The 16,414-nt window shown below is 37.2% G+C and overlaps 1 protein-coding gene and 1 long non-coding RNA gene across 3 annotated transcripts in view; one reads left to right on the top strand and one right to left on the bottom strand.

The window, feature by feature from the left end:
- On the top strand, window positions 1–6,012 carry LOC311427465. The gene is made up of 4 exons (XR_014687374.1): window positions 1–119; window positions 1,253–1,457; window positions 2,115–2,204; window positions 3,452–6,012. It is a non-coding gene; the product is annotated as an uncharacterized lncRNA (long non-coding RNA).
- The window catches only part of GCC2 (GRIP and coiled-coil domain containing 2), a 27,153-nt gene continuing 15,651 nt past the window's right edge, over window positions 4,913–16,414 (bottom strand). Inside the window, exons 17-23 of one of the 2 annotated variants that reach the window (XR_014687371.1) lie at window positions 15,208–15,329; window positions 13,407–13,583; window positions 11,963–12,180; window positions 10,815–11,023; window positions 9,872–10,011; window positions 8,882–9,083; window positions 4,913–7,758 (exon numbers count right to left, since the gene is read on the bottom strand). Coding sequence is in view for 1 of the 2 variants with exons in the window: in XM_084504819.1 (XP_084360945.1) it covers window positions 7,688–7,758; window positions 8,882–9,083; window positions 9,872–10,011; window positions 10,815–11,009; window positions 11,963–12,180; window positions 13,407–13,583; window positions 15,208–15,329 (1,125 nt within the window). In the remaining variant the exon portion in view is untranslated. The remainder of the gene's footprint in view (window positions 7,759–8,881; window positions 9,084–9,871; window positions 10,012–10,814; window positions 11,024–11,962; window positions 12,181–13,406; window positions 13,584–15,207; window positions 15,330–16,414) is intronic. The other variant, XM_084504819.1, reaches the window with a different exon arrangement.

Below are 16,414 nucleotides of genomic sequence, written 5' to 3' on the forward strand. Positions count from 1 at the left end.
GTTTTCCGGTGCCTTTAAAGATGACAGCCCTGGAGCGCGCTCTGCTAGCAATCTCATCTCAAAGCAACAAAGGCACTTGTAAGGAGTGGGAGAGCCTCCACCAAGCAGTATGCCAAATGGTAAGTGCTAACAGCTTTCGGAAGCACACTAACAAGAAGATCTAGGCATTCAGTTTTGAAGATTGCCTCCCCAGACTGTGAGCACTTTACAGCAAGTTTGTGCCTTGGCTTTGGGATCTGTCTTAAATTTTTGCTTTGGCTTCCTGTACATCAGAAATAACAATTCTTAATGATCTCCATTACATAATATTAGAGCATTCTGGCATCCTAATTAACTTGTAAAATTCAGTCCAGAGTACTTACGTTAATAGTTTAATAGGATTCACAAACGCATACTGCAAAACTCAAAAGAAAAAATGTAATTTTTTCAAATCCTATATAATGAAAGACTATGACCACTTTCTTCCTATGCAGTTTTTTTTTTTTCTTTTTTTTTTTTTTTTTTAATGGTAATCTGTCTATGAAGCCATCATTAGCTTGGCTGTTCTACCACTAACATGGTTAGTATCAGGAGGGTAAGTGCAAGTATCCCCAGAAGGCAAGTGAGGAGGTGGAGACAGAGAAGTTGAAATTAAGTTCACAAAGGAAGCATGTGGCAGAGCAGGGATTTATGACTCCATGTCTCCAGACCAGCGTCTTAATCACAATATTAACATTTATTTATTTTTTAATTATGTCTCCATGCTAGACCAAACTAAAAATCAGTTTTATTTGAATATATGCTTTTGATGTTCTGTTTCTGGGAAACATTAAGCCTTCCATCATTGTTGAAATACCAATGTGTAATACCAGGGCTGGCAGTGGTAGAAATGACAGTGCAGAATCTTTACCTACTCTTTACCTACTCAGAACCAAAATTATCAGCGTTGCTGATGCCTGGGAAAGAAGTAAAGAAGGAAATCTTGTTGGAGGGACAGCCCCATGTGTTTAAGAAAAGGTTGGATGTGGTGCTTAGGGACATGGTTTATTGGGTGATATTGGTGGTAGGAGGACAGTTGGACCAGATGATCTTGGAGGTCTTTTCCAACCTTTATGATCTGTGATGATGAATGCTATCATCTTTACACCGAGTTCTTTCCATTTCCAGAAAAAATGTTTTACAATTTTGACATGATATAAAGAAATTTGAGTAAATAAGAGCCCAGGCACTTAAAAAATTACCTATCGCTTTGTCTTCTTCATTGTCTTCACAGGCTCCTTTCCCAGAGTAGTGGTCACAGCACCGAGCCTGCCAGAGTTCAAGGAGTGTTTGGACAATTCTCTCAGACACATTGTCTGATTTTTGGGTGGTCCTGTGTGGAGCCAAGAATTAGACTCAATGGTCCTTGTGGGTCCCTTCCAACTTGGGATATTTCATGATTTTATGATCTTCACAGCTTAAGCAATAAGGCTTTTTTGGTAGGTTTTCCTTATATAAATACTTCTGCCTAAAGAAACAGATGCTATCAAGCAAAAAGGTTCTAATTTAGGGTCTGCTACAGAGTCCTGTCAATGCTTACACTTGAGAGTCTTGACCTCAAGGGTATTTGTCCTAGCTTTTGCGTTCTCACCGAACTTCATGAAACGGCAGGTGCTGCATCCTTCTTAACATACTTTCAAAACTACGAGGCTAAAGCAACAGCAAAGGCATCTTTGAGTGTCTTCTGATCATTTAAGTATAAATAACTTTTGAACACAGGATGTCCAGGTAACATTCCTAGCAAAACCCTTAATGGATTCACAAATTATGAATTAAATTTCAAATTCTTGCTCAGCATTAATAACTTTTTGCAACTCAGTTGTAGAAACAACTATTGACCACTGTTTGAGCTCCACAGAAATCTCTGATATCTTTTTACATAGTGTGTAGTTTATTCAGAATAGCTGCAGCATCGTTCTAGTGATCATTCTGACATCCCTATAAAAGCAAAGGCAAATTTCTGCTTCATGCATTTTAGTGTATTTGGCTTCACCTTTTCTTGGAAGCTGGAAAGGGATAGTGCAGGAACAAGGACATAACTCTTACAGATCAACCTCAAAAACCTGCAAAACTGATCATTAAAATTCTGTGCTTAGCAGCAAAAATTTATGCTTCGTGACAAGGTCAGTAATTGGATGGATGCACTAATGGCTGAAGAAAAAGCTTCTGGCAGCACCACAGAACAGGTACTTTACAAAGTAATTTAATGACTTTTAGTGCTCATGGTATTATGCTCACAGTTTTATTTATGCTTTTATGTTACTTGTGTATAACAGAGGAGTATTTGTCCACAGCAATGTGTACTGTTGGTGATGCTTTAAAAAAAGTTCAGGGAATCTGTTCCAAACTGAAACCTTAGCCTAGAGAAGAGTTAAAGCACTACACAGTCATCCTTTCTGCTCATCAGGCCATTATTATACTTGACCTGTCACAAGAAATAAGTCACTACCTGACCCACCCCAAATTCCTAACCCACCCATCAGAAATATTTTTTCCAAGTCATCGCTGTTCTACCACAGAAGGTAGGGAACAGATCTGATGGCAAAGATCCAATGATCTCCTGGTCCAGCTGACACTCTCCTTTTTCTCTGTCACACATGGACTGTATTTTAGCAGAAGCATCATCCCGAGCTGTTGTAGGATCAGTGGTATCACCATTGGGGAAAAAAAGTAATTGCTCAATTCTATTTATTTGATGCAACCAATTAGAATTACAGACGCATATCAGCACTCCAACATCCCCTCAATGATAAACTGCCTGCAGCTGGGAGTCCCAAGTCCCACGTCTTTCTCCTGGTGCATTTAGAGCATCTATCATCTCACGTGGCTATGTGGATGTTTTTGTTAATGCCACTGCTTTGAGGGCCTCCAGAGAAAGAAAATGTAGCTCAAGAGTCAAGAAGCACAGAAGTCAGCCAACTACCTTCGGGTAACTAGAGGGGAAACAAACAGGTTACAACACAAGGTAATTGAAGTATGTAATTTTTCTATTTTAAGCTTTTTTTCCATTCAACTTCTCACAAAATCTATCATTAGCTTTTCTGCACTTTCTGAAAATCCTTGTCCTGCAAGAAGAATGTGATATATCCACTATCCCCTAACTCTCTGCAAACAACTGGTTTGAGTGGTTCTCAAGAGAAAGGCTGCTAGAGAACGTGAGGGCCACCCCATCAACAACAGCTTCACTTGGATTGCTGTGGCTGCAGGTTTGATTAATTCCTGTTGACTACTCGTGAGAGGAACAGTAACTGGTCTGTATAAATATTTAGCTACCAAAAGCCAAAATGCTGTGACTGGCCTCTTCCCTTGCCAAAATCACTGCTGAGCATCAGCAGCCTAACTCCACAAGGGGGAATAAGGAGAGTTAAGCAGTGCTTAGGTAAAAGCCTTTTCCTGGAGTTGTGCAACATTTTCCATGGATTTTATTTTTCAGATGTTTTGTGCAGTACAAATGGCAAGAGACCCAAGAACTAATACGTGCATCCACTCAGGAAAAGGGCTGAGTGTTCTCAGAACAAGCTTCGATTTTCAAGCAATTAAGCTTTCGGATGAGACAATGAAACCCTTAAATCCTGCGCTCACATGCAGCTGCTATCCAATGTCTATCAATTTCAAACACTTTCAGAGGCCATTATATGAGGTTTGGGACTGTGCCTGTGTCCAAAATAGCACGCTGGTTTTTACACTGATTACCTTGGATTCTTAAGATGCCTTAAGATGCTCACAGACATTCAGCTGTCAGCAAAGAGAATGATTTGCTAATACCAGAAGGTTTAATTGCTGAGCAGTAACTGATGAGCATTTTTCAACTTCGCTTTACTACCCCCTACCCTCATTATTCAGTCTGGCCTTGATCAGGACAGGAAGGAAGCTCCCAACCCTAATATCTCATCCTTGCAAGGCAATATTAGATATTTTAGATCGCTGAATCTGAGAGGTAGAAGAGGTAGGTTCCTTCCCTTCCCCAAACACGTGTGTTCAGATTAGAAGTTGACTTTGGACTTCAGGCTTTTTTTTGACTGTTTATCTGTTTGCTCTTCGGTTTACTTTTCACACTTTTTTTCCCTAAAAAATATTAATAATTTCATTTTTCCCTCTTCCATCCATCCAAGTTGCCATTGCTATTACTGTGTTCTACAGAAAAGAGCACACAGCTACTACACCAGATCCACATACTCCTTTCCTTAATGCTACAGCAAACATGCCCCTTTTCTGCCCCTGTTCTTGCATTGGAGCAGCATTTCCTCAGGTAAGAAGAGGCATTCAGGGAAAAAGAAAGGCATGCTGTTGCGTAAAGGTGAATTTTATTGAAGTGATGGCCACATGAAAAGGGCATCACAGCCCTAGTAATTCTGAAATTACTACACCACCTTTTTTATCTCTTTATACATTTGGTTTCAGCTTGGGGTTGTTAACTGCTATCTGGAAGACTCTTTTGGGAGACATTTTCACAGTAGCAGCAGTAGTGGAACAATCAGTTAAGGAAGAATTGGTGCACCAGGTGAAGCCACTCATGACAGTTTTAAAGTATTTTCCTCCCAACAATTTCAGGATACCTGCTTCCAAAGCAGAAAGATGCAGCAAGGAAGATTTAAATTCTTCTCAGTGATGCACTGGGGAAGGCAGAGGTGGGTCAGGAAAGGAAGACAAGTCCACTCTCCCCTGTACCACTTCTAATGTGGGCTTCCTCTTGCCCTTACTGAACCCCAAACCCAACTGGTCATATCTATACTTCAGTTTTACAGCTTCTGGTCTTCCAAGTGGAAGATGTTTTGCTTGTTCTATGGAAAACAGAACACAAGGCACATATATAACCCACTTCTAAGTCAAAGCCCACAAATAGTTAAAATGGGGCCACAGTGCCCACAATGTCTGAACTCAGAATCACTCTGCATAGTGACAGCAGGGTCTCATTTATTAAGCTGTGCCCTGCTGTTGGGAAGCTAGGGCTGAAAGCAGGCAGATAGGAGTAAAAATCGGTCCAAAGCTCAAACTCTTTGGGTAGGGATTACACTTTCTGGAAAATACCGTAACAACTATGACACTGTGAAGAAAGGAAAAAAATAGAACCAGAAAGCAAAGCCAGCACAGTGCTCTTCCAACAAAGAGCACCACAGCACATTGAGCAGCAGCAGTAATTACAACTTTCAAGCATAGCTGTGATTTGCTTTCAAAAAGCAATGCTGTACATCACAAATACATGACAGAAGAACTTCATTATGCAAAATAATCCTGCTTCTAGTCCACATTCTTCTACGCCACTTAATGCAAGCGCATATTAAACCTTGATAAGTTTGTTTGCAGAGTTTATTGCCACAAAGGTTAAATTCTAGCAGTCTTAGCATTCAAACACAGTTTAGTAGCAGTTATTAAAATAGTTTTATATTAAGACTTTAATCTTCCATTGTACAAAAAATATATATAGCGATGCAAGAGGTGTCCACTACATTCATCAGTATAATACTTGAATTTTACTAAAATCAGTGAGCATGCAACTCAGACCTGAAAAGTCAATAAGCAACTGGTACTTAGTACAGCCAGTGATATGTTACTTGCATACATTTATTCACAGTTTACAACGATAAATAATCTTCAGTTCTGACATAGGCATTTAAAAAGGAACTTGTCACAGCTTTCCTTAGACAGTTGAGCAGGCATCATGAAGAAGAGACTAAACCAGATCAGCTGCAAACAAAGTCTGAACCAAATGAAAAAAATTTGTACCCCTTTGCTCATGTGCTTCCATTGTTCAAGTCACAGCAGGAGAATGACTTGCACATATTTTTATGCATATTTGAAACCTCCCCTTGCTCTGTTCTAGCATTCTTTTGAGTGACATTAACCAAGTTCAGCTGCAAATGGGAGTTAGAATTAAACAACCGAGATCTGGAGCAAATCACAGATGTTGAAGGTATGGTTATTTCAAAAAAGCAAATACGGCTTCATGCTTGCAATCTACATTTACAAACTGCAGATGCCCTATGCTGTCAGTTTTCAGTTTTGTGACCTGAAACAGGATGTTTTCACTGGTAGCACAAACCATAAAGATTCCAGTTAGAGCATATAATAGAAGAAAAAATAAAAAATGGTACTCAAGAGTATGGAAAGAAATTAAAATACCTAAATGAAGTATGTTGGATTTGTCAGTTGTGCACTGAAATATATACAAGTAAAAAAAAATCTAAAAGCTCAGTTACCGAACAGTTTATTCACAGTACATGCTGACTTTCTGTTCTTATATGCAAATACATTTCAGCCCTGAACAAAGCAATATTAAAAGGAATAAGCATCATTTCCTCAGGGCCTCAATTAAGATGGACAGAAAGAAAAGAATACTATTTAGCATTGGTATGTGTAGCAGGGAATGATTCACTGTAAAACTGCACAGAGCGCATACGAGTGGAAAAAAACATTAAAGGACTCCGGTTGGAAGGTAAGCAGGGTACAAAAGCACTTGTAAGCACTTCAGTAATGTACAAATAAATTAAGATAGTGAAAGGCAGTATGGACTAGCAAGGGGAAAAAAGACACAAGCTTAAAAAAAGGTGCTGTGCTAGTAATAGAAGAAAAACTTCTGTTTCAGAGATTTATTTTTCTTGGAAATGAACAAACAAAAACAGAAACATTCTGTTGAAGAGCCTGGAACAGAGATTAAAGTACCTGTCCAAAAGATTTGTGCAAACTATGTGTGCAAACACAGAAGTGACAGAAGGTAACATCTTTGATCATCAGGACATTTAAAAGATACATCTATTGATGATATCTGCCCTTTTCCCTCCAAAGTCACCACTAGGAATCTGATATATGAACTCATAATTCTTCCTTTAGTATCTTCAATAAAACTAGAGTAGCCTTTTAAGTACAGGCATCACTGCGGTAACACGACATTTCTTCCTGGTCTTGAACAGAACCTCAGGTTACAAAGTCATAGCTTAAGCCTTTTCTCCTAAAGCTTCAGCTCACTTATGACTGCTGATGTTGGAATAGTATTCCAACACTTCCACAGATGCCACTAATCTCCATTACAGTACCATGCCCCAGATGTGCCAGACATTACGCTTTCTATAGCTTTAGGCACCTTCTAAATTTTGTGGACCACTGCCTTCATATCTTCACTCCAGCTACTGCGTAAGAAAAATATAACCAAGACTAAAAATTTAGTCAAAACAGAAAATCCCACTTCTGTTTCCAAGTGATCTTACACCTTGTAAGCATCACCAGAAAGGAAATAACTATTTTCATTTCTACATGCAGAGAATAGCACGAACCATATAGATTAGTGAGCTGACAAAAATATGTGAAAGAAACTGTAAACAATCCAAAACGCTTTACGTCTGAAATCTAGTTATTCCAGTTACTATTAGATCAAGTTTTAAATCAATATCAGAAGACCTGGCACAGATTTGCCAAATTCTGTGTCAAGCAATTTACAGTTAATTTGTCACTTCTCATTATACTTCTGATCATCAGCTCTAACAAGAGGTACACTGCTGTCAAACAGCACAGGACAGCCTTTCAGAGCTACCAAAGCTTCTTCCTTAGAAAAAGCTAAAAAGCTGAAAACAGAGAAATCTTAAAGTAGAACAACCCATTGGTGTTGTAGCACTGAACTGTGCTTTTTTGTTTTGCAATGGTGGAATGTGTTTAAAGCTTCAGTATTTCCACTGTCTCATCGAAGTCCTGACCAACTGTGAAGGTACGAAGCCCAGCCAGAGGGCCTTGAGGTACTCTCTTCCTCACCTGAAGGAGAAGAAAAACATACTATGAACTAAATTTAGTGTGCTAGACATTACATCATTTGGAAAACTGATCTTGACACCCTCCTCCCCTACGTCAGTTTTCAAATGCTGTCCTTGTAAACTTGCTGAAGAGGTAACATATACTTATTTTCATGTTGCCAAAAACGTGTTCAAGGACTTTAATCACAAAGTGCACTTAAAATAACCACTTTATCATCTTCAGAAAAATCCGGCTCATTATAGTGCCAGAACACTGAAATGCTATAGGCTTAATTGAAGTCATACATTTCCAAATGTGGAGATTATCATGGAATGCATGATAATGTCACTTTTCATGTTCAGTGTTTTTGTTCAATAGTTTTAAGTGTTCATACATACACACGGTACTTACTCTATTATTTTAAAATAATTTGTAAGTATGTGTCAGTTGCTAATGATGTGCTAAAGCTACATGTTGACTTTGAGAAGATACAAACAATACCTTAAAAAGGAGTTTTAAGGGGACAAACCAGATAATGTTCTGGCTACTTGTCAAATACTCTGTTATATATCATTACAGCTCTTGGGTTAATTTCTTTAAAAGGCTTAACTCTTCTGCCTTCCTTCCCTAGTTCCAACAGTTCTTAAACAAGAGGCACACTTAGTTGAAGATGTTTTTTAAATTAAAGCTGATTTATTGAAGTGAATATTAGGTCTGCAGTACTGCCTTCAGAGGACCACTTTAATTATCTTTTTAGAACATCTGCCAAGAAAACTATTAACCTATGGGAACCTCTATTATAAGGTTACTTTGACAGAAATCTTTAATCCTACTCAAAATATTGAGCACATTACATTTTTATAGCTTACTATCATCTTTCTAAAGTGTGTCAGAAGTAATTAAAATTTAAGTATACATGTAACTATGTTTTCAGGTATTTATTTGTTTTATGAAAACTGAATAGTAGATTCCCAAAAGACTAGCATGACTTTATTTTAGCTCACAGGCATTATGCTACTAAACTTGCTGCTAAACTTTGTTTTTCCTTAAAGGTCTACATAAAAGACAGCGCAGAATTCCAGTTGCCTTCAGCTCCATTTTTCCTTTTTTTTTTTTTGGTGACAATGTTTTGAATCTCACTTACCTTGGGCAATTGCAACCAGCTTTCCTTTCTCTTCAGGACTGAGCTGCAACATGGTGTCTATTACTGGCAGCAGCCTTTCTCTCTCACTTCCCGATTTTAGAAATATAAACTGCAACAGAACGTTCTTCAGATACTCCAGATTAGCTACAGACTTTTCTCTCTCCTGATTTCGTTCCAGTCTTCTTATTTCACTCTTAAGAAGCTGCACATGAGGAAAAAGACCACACAATATTGTTTGCATCACAGAAAAACAATTGAACAATGGTACTTTGAAGATCTAAAATGCAAATTATTCAGCTTGCTTCAGAAAGGACAATGTGTGCATAGCAACATTCTGGACAACAACCCAATGAAGCTTGAACAGGTGATAATTTTGTCCAGAAATAAGTTTTTATTGATCAAAAGTAATTATTCTAGTAAAATATATTCAATAATTATGAGATATTATTCAATTTCAGTGGTAAAGAGTTGAGAAGTTAGAAAACCTGGATCAGAGTTACGAAATAATTTATAAAAGAAAAGTTACATTTAGAGTACGTTAACTTTAAAAATGTTTTTAGAAAAATTCCAGGAGGTACAATCAAATCAAACCAGATTCTATTAATATGTTTAGAGAGATGCATATATCTTCTTTTAACTTAGGACAGTTGGAAAGGGATTACAGGAAGAAAAACTACTGTTTTCCTCAGAATTTAGTGTTTTTAGCTAAAAGAAAACAGTAAAGGCACTTTAGTAGACACTAAACTTCTAAAATCTGACTTTTTTTTAAACTTCCCCTCCATCCCAAATAAGAGAAACTGGAAAATAAAATGTTCACTTTAGAAGCACTAATTTCTTTTGTGGAATAAAGCCCTTCCCAAAATTAAGTTCTGCATCACTGAATTTCCATAGACTGGGATTTTCTGAAAGATGTTTGGTGTTAAATATTTGGTCTACAAAATAGACCATAGAAATTAGAGCTGTCCCCACATTCACTGCACATCTGCTAACCTTTATTTGTTCCATTAGGATCGCATTGGTTGCTTCTGATTCACGAAGTAATTCATTCAAGTGATCAGCACTCTTCGTTGTTGTGTTTAATTTTTGAATCAGTTCATCCTTGCTGAGCTCTGTTTGCCACTGAGATGGTTCTGCGATGAATTGGAAAAGAAATTGGAAAAGAAAACTGAGAAAGAAGGAAAAGGCATGTGCGCCTACTTTAGGCTAACTTAACATTAGGACTTCATTAACACAGGAAATGAAATCCATGCAAATTCAAGCTGCCAAATTAATAGCCATCACTTCTGCTGCTGCATGCTCATTTTGCAACCTATTTTTGTATACATAAATTCCTTAGAGGACTGACAAATCAGTTCTAAGTACATCAGGATATACGGTTTTAATTTAGCCCTTGTTTCCCACCCTTATATGGAGATTTTTCAACATTTCTCCATACGGTATTCAGTAGACTTTTCAAAACACAACTAGATGCTACTATATTTATTCTTCTACTTTTTCTACTCTTTTGTTTTCTACTGTTCTTCGCACTGGCTTTCGTTTTCCTGAAAAAAATATGAAACTATGTGTTCATCTTTATCAGAACAGGAATTATCTTTTCATTAAGGAGAGTTATTTCACTTAATTGTCTCAAGCAAATACTAGTCCAGAACACAGTGCTGAACTACTCTGATTTATTCAACCATCCTTTTTCCCTTTAGGAAGTTACGGATACAGTCTTTAAATTGCTAAATAATGTCACAAGTTTTTGTTGTTAGTCTTTACTGAAGGAAAAGACTCATACAGAACTTCAGGACAGGGTATACTCAGTGGCACTAATTAGACTTGCGTATTGCACCTATGAGCCTGAGAACAAAATATTTTTGTGTATTTTGAGGGTGCAAATTTCTTCAGCTTACATGGGCAAATGCTTCCAAAAACCACGCATTCAACCTACCAGGCTTTGTTTCTGGGGAGTTCAGAAGCTGTTCCAAGGATGGAATGTAAGTACCAGCAGAAGACACGGACTCTGTGTCTGTAGTTTCCATACCCTCTCCCTCTTCCCTGGCTACAGCATGCACATCAAGAACAGGGAGGTCAATGTTTCGCCGTTCTCTTGAGTTCTTTGTTGCTGGATTTGAAACAGCTGGACCTGAAAGATACTTACTGATGATTGTCATCAAAATGAAATTGGTTTGGTTATTTCACAAGCACACTAATTCTGGATTAGAAAGCAGTACGTAAAGTACAGCCTTAAAAGCCAGATATAAGCATGACATTTTAAACAGAAAATACAGCCTTTCACCTCAAAATGACCATTTCAGTCAAAGCCTGTTTCTAAATCCAAACTTGATTAGCAGTGTTCACTTCAGTGACTATGAAACCTTAATGCAACATCCTTGAATATGTTGTAGCTATGACAAGAATGCCAAATGTTTTTAATGCAAAACAGTATTAGCTTTTCTTTCAAGTAGTCCTGTGGGTGGTGTAAATTAGTTTTAGTACTTTGTGTGCTATTGTGCTGCTTCAGTACAATCAGTTACTGCACTACAGGTAAATAACATATGGAAAGACCAACTTCTTAAGTTGTTACTGCTTCCTGACAAATACCTGACTACATCCGAATTAGTAACTGCACAGATAAAAAATAGCGCTTGAGCTTGAACAGAGTAAAGTTTTAAATTAGAAATGGGGTCAAATAGCAAGTATACAAATAACAAATATTGTTAAAACACCTTTCAATATGCTTTTCTGCAGCTATACCCCTCATTCTGGAGGCAGAAGTCCACTAACCTCTCTAAAACCTGAGACAAACTGATAGGTAGAGCACCAAATATTTACAAAGTGATTTCCCTCCATCTGTCTCAATATATATGCTGCATAAAACAAGTGATATTTATTTTGAAGGTAGAGTAATAACTTGTTCTTTACTCAGTATTAGTGGACTAATACGGCTCACCGCAAGTTTTCCATAGTAAGTTTCTGCTGTATTGTAGAACCACACACTATAGCTTTGTTTCAGGTACACACTCAAGTACAGGAAATATAAGTAATGCCCCAGAAGTGTGTAACCCAGGAAAACCTGGTTTTATGACCAGAAGTTACCTCTAGTGCTTGGTTCACTCTTGAGCTGGAAGAGCTGAGCTTCTACCCTGGAGAGTTGCTGCTGAAGTGTCTCTACTGTCTTCCTGTGCTCTTCTTGCAGATTCCTGACTTGATCTCTGAAATTGTTCCGGAGAGCTTCATTCTGGGCTGTCAGCTGACTCAAAGCTTGGGTATGCTCTGTTTTCATGACCATGTTCTCAGATTGTATTGTGCAGAGCCTGAAAACAGCATACACACAAAATGTGAGGAACAAACACCAAAATACTTGTTTTTTTACATTTAAAGTTTTTTTTTTTTTTAGCTTAAATTCAACTCTAAAATTGCAACACAACTATTTATATCCTCATGCAAGGCACATTATTTACGTTGTATTTCTTTTAACATTTACCAAACACTCAAACAGAACTTCTGAAAACATACATTTCTATGATAAATGTTTTTTTTTTTTTTTTAAACTTCAGAACTCAGTGAAAAAGTGGGTAGGATAACCATTCTTGGAAAGAAATATCAGCATTTTTTGCATCAATTGTACTCAATTTGGCAGCACTCCACAAGCAAGACAAAATTGTCACAAGCAATTAAACGAGTGCATGTATGGAATGACTAAGCATAGGACTTGCCCTTATAAGCATACAAACTTAAATTTAGCCAGAGAAGCAAAGAGCTAGTCTTTCTGGGTACGAAAGAAACCTACTGGTTTCCAGAGAAATGCAAAACGATTTAACTCAGCTGATTACAATGAATCATCACATGGCTATCAGGAGCAGAAAACAGTACATAGATAAAGACAAAGTCAAGAATTCCTAAGCCTAAGCTGTAACTTGTAACGAGTATCTCATGTGAGTTTTTTGAACCCTAAAAATAAAGAGAAGGCACAGAAAGACATTTCAGAGCTCAAGTAGGTCCTCATGTCATTTCTCAAGAAGCAATGCACATTAAACAGACTCCTTACATTTTGAAAGAAAGCTTGTGGCAAATAGGGACTTGGAAAAAGTACTTCCCGTAAGGAAGGCACTTTGTGGTGGATATTTTATCATGGAAATTCCTATGGAAATAGTTGGCATTTAACCACAGTATTTTTCCAGTAAGAAACAAATGCATAAAATGTAGCTGAGCAGTCAAATAGAAATGTAGTGTTGAGCTTTGGACTCAGCAAATAGTCAGCAAATTCAACATGCTTAAAAAAATGTTAATTTTTAAAATCTGGCATTTAATGAGTAGAAAGCTTGCAAAGATCTCATTCTCATCAGCTACTGCTTCATTTTCACTGCTGAAACCTCTGAAGGCTGACAAAAAGTAGCAAACCATCCTTTTGAAAATTCCTTTAACTTTCTCTACAGCTACACCCTTTCTTTGAGAAGTATTGTTTGAAGCCAGCTGCCTGCCCAGTCCTTTAGGTTTACACAAAGTAAAGTGTCTCTATCTAGTCATCAGCAGACCCTACTTTTCACGGAGTTCTGCCTCTTTTGCAACCGTCTCTTGCAGCATCTTATTGTGTCTTTCCAGCAGGGTGTCATGTTCAGACTGCAACGCCTGGAAATCAGCTGTATTTAGCTGTAAATTATGCTGAACATCTTGTAGCTTAACTTTAAGTTGATCTATCACCATTTCCAACTGTTCTCTGCAAGGGGGAAAAAAAGAAAAGGTATGTTTAGAAAGTTATATTATCTCAGAACCTATATTATATGCACAGCATTTAATGTAGCTGATCTGAATTAGTTTATTCCGTATTTGAAATAACTACAGCACTCTGACCATAATCATCTTAGAATGTGACCACAGCAAAAGTGATTAGGAAAGTTCTGATCATGTTTTAATATAGGTGCAAACTGGTTTATCACATCCCATCTGAACTGCTGGGAATGTACCTTCTGGGGTAGAAGGTGTGACTGCTACCACTTTCTGCTTCAATCCAGTTTGAAGGAACAAGAGAGAAGAATATCTGGCATGCAGACACAAGAAAGAACTTCTACTTAGAAGTAGAAGAGGGCTGTTTGATTAGTAAATGCGTATCAATTCAGTGAGACTGAATAAAGTGGACAGTAATCTTCTGCAACCACTTCCTAGGAGACTGGCAAAGGAGTAGAAAGCAGCATCAATCCAAATAAGATATATTTCTGACCAAGAGAATTTATCAAAATCAGATATACCAGTAGGAGTAAGTCTTTTTACATATTTACATATTGTTACTTCCATTATTTTATGAATTGCATATCCCATTAACCCCTAGAGTTAATACTTGTAAATCATTCCTTTGAAAATTGTCTGTTTATTATTACTTGTCCTTTTTAATAAATGACCCTCCTCCATGAGCTTCCTGAACAGGAGACAGAAATGCAGCTCTTGCAATTTGCTTGCTTCAAAGAAGTAAATGCATTAAACAAACAAACCAGACAACCAAAGAAGACCAAGTCCTCTAAAAAAACACAAGTCTCCCTCTGGTGGATTGTCAGCAGCAATTTTATGTGCTGTTTTAAGATCTGTATCAGAAACAACTTACATCTTATACAAAAACACCCAGTCTGTCTCCAAGGTCAGCCATCAACTGGTTCTAAAAATAACTTACAGAAACAGATCTATTTTCAATGAGATTCATACACATTCTGAAGTGAACCTGAATTTACATGGCTCGCAACTATATTTAAATGATCTCCAGGGAACTTTATGCAGTGTAATTTTTTTCAAGTCTTTCCATATATAATAGCTGATAAGACAACAGCCTAAATCTGCTGGAATTGATGACTGAATTGGCAGCCAGAGCTTCACCTACAGTAAACCATTCCTTCCTGAAAAAGGATCAAAGTCAGCTCAGATGAGCAGTATCAATCTGGTGTTAACTTCTTAGTTGGTGCATTGCTTCAATGCTTTACATCAGAGAAAACGTTTCAAATTTACACAAGTGACACTGGTCTATTTCTGCTTATGAGAACCATGAAAATCTAATACTATACATTTCCTCCCAACTGAAAAAGCAGGTAACCTGGAGAATAAATATATTAGAGATGAATCAAGGGATTAGAAACTAGCATAGTACTACTGAGAGCTGAGACATGGTTCAAAAATTGATGATCTTTTTTCTGTTCAGATAGGGAGAGCCAGTTAGAAAGTCAAAAAGTTAAAAAAAAAAAAGTTAAGAGTTAAATAGCTCTATTTCTATACACACTTTTTTCCCCACTTTTTGGTCAGTCATTAGCACAGTAATTCAAGTACCAGTATTTTTCTGTACACAAAAGTTTTGGTTTTACCTTTCTTGTTTGGCTCCCTCAGTTTCTGTCTGAGAAGCAGATTTATTCTTTTGCTGTTTTAGAACATTGTGAACACGAACTTTGTAGCTCTCAAATTCAGATGTAACAGATTCCTGTTCAGCCTATGACAGAAGATAAATTCTTAGTAAGTCATGCAATTGCCTACGCTCACCTATGTGCTCTAAAATGAAATGCATCTTGAGCTGAAAAAAAAAAGTAAAATGAACCACCAGCAGCATTTTCTTCTGAATGGATAATTAAAACAGGAGTATTGCAACAGATTGTGTTTTTCTTTAGATCTTAATTGAATGATATTATCAATCTTGAAACTTAAGAACAAGAAGCTACTGATATTCAAAATTATTTTTTTATAATATTTATTCTGATTCAACATTTATATACTATTAATATATTTATGTATTATATATTTATATACATTCTGATATTAAAATTATTCAAAATCTGAGTCTTCAAGAAAGGGAAGAATATTTACCAAACCCAAGAATTGCATTCAGGAGATACTCACATGTAAAAGGCTCTATCAAACAGATTTAAAGGAAGACAAAGATGAAAGGAAGAAAAAAAAGAGGATCTAGTTTTCCTTTCTATGCTAAGTGTCAAATGTCTAATAAGCTTGGAAACTACACATAATTGAGAAGTTAGGTCAGCCTTGAAGGGATAATATATAGTGTAAGATATGATATAGTTGCTTGTAAGGGTATTTAGTTTGTCTGCTCTTCTGAACTGAGCTGATACACAGCTGAGACACTGGACAGAAAATTGCATCACAACATAATAGCTTCATCCTTTATTGTATAGTATACAGGCAAGAGTTATTCCCATGTGAACAAGTACTCGTGCTATTTTCTGTGAAGATACAGATGTAGGTTTTCATTCTTGGCTTTTAAGGACGCTTGCACGTCCAGTCATCCCTGAGATGACTAAAGTTTTTTAATTTCCACAGTGATCCACACCTACCAGTAGAATTCAGGCAGGCCTCTTGTAGGACTAATGACAGAGTTAGTCCATTTCAGTTCACCTTCTAAAATCCAGATGTTTTTTGGAAGGCACTCATGTTACTTATCTGTAGGACTGGCATTTATCATACAAAACAAGCTGTGGATCAGCACACTAGTCTGTGTAAGTACAGCTGGAACATAACACTGCTACTGAGACTGCCTGTTTCTAATGCAAAAAACAGAAGTAA

The sequence above is a fragment of the Aythya ferina genome, assembly GCF_964211825.1.
Source record: "Aythya ferina genome assembly, chromosome: 1".
NCBI classification, from domain to species: domain Eukaryota; kingdom Metazoa; phylum Chordata; class Aves; order Anseriformes; family Anatidae; genus Aythya; species Aythya ferina.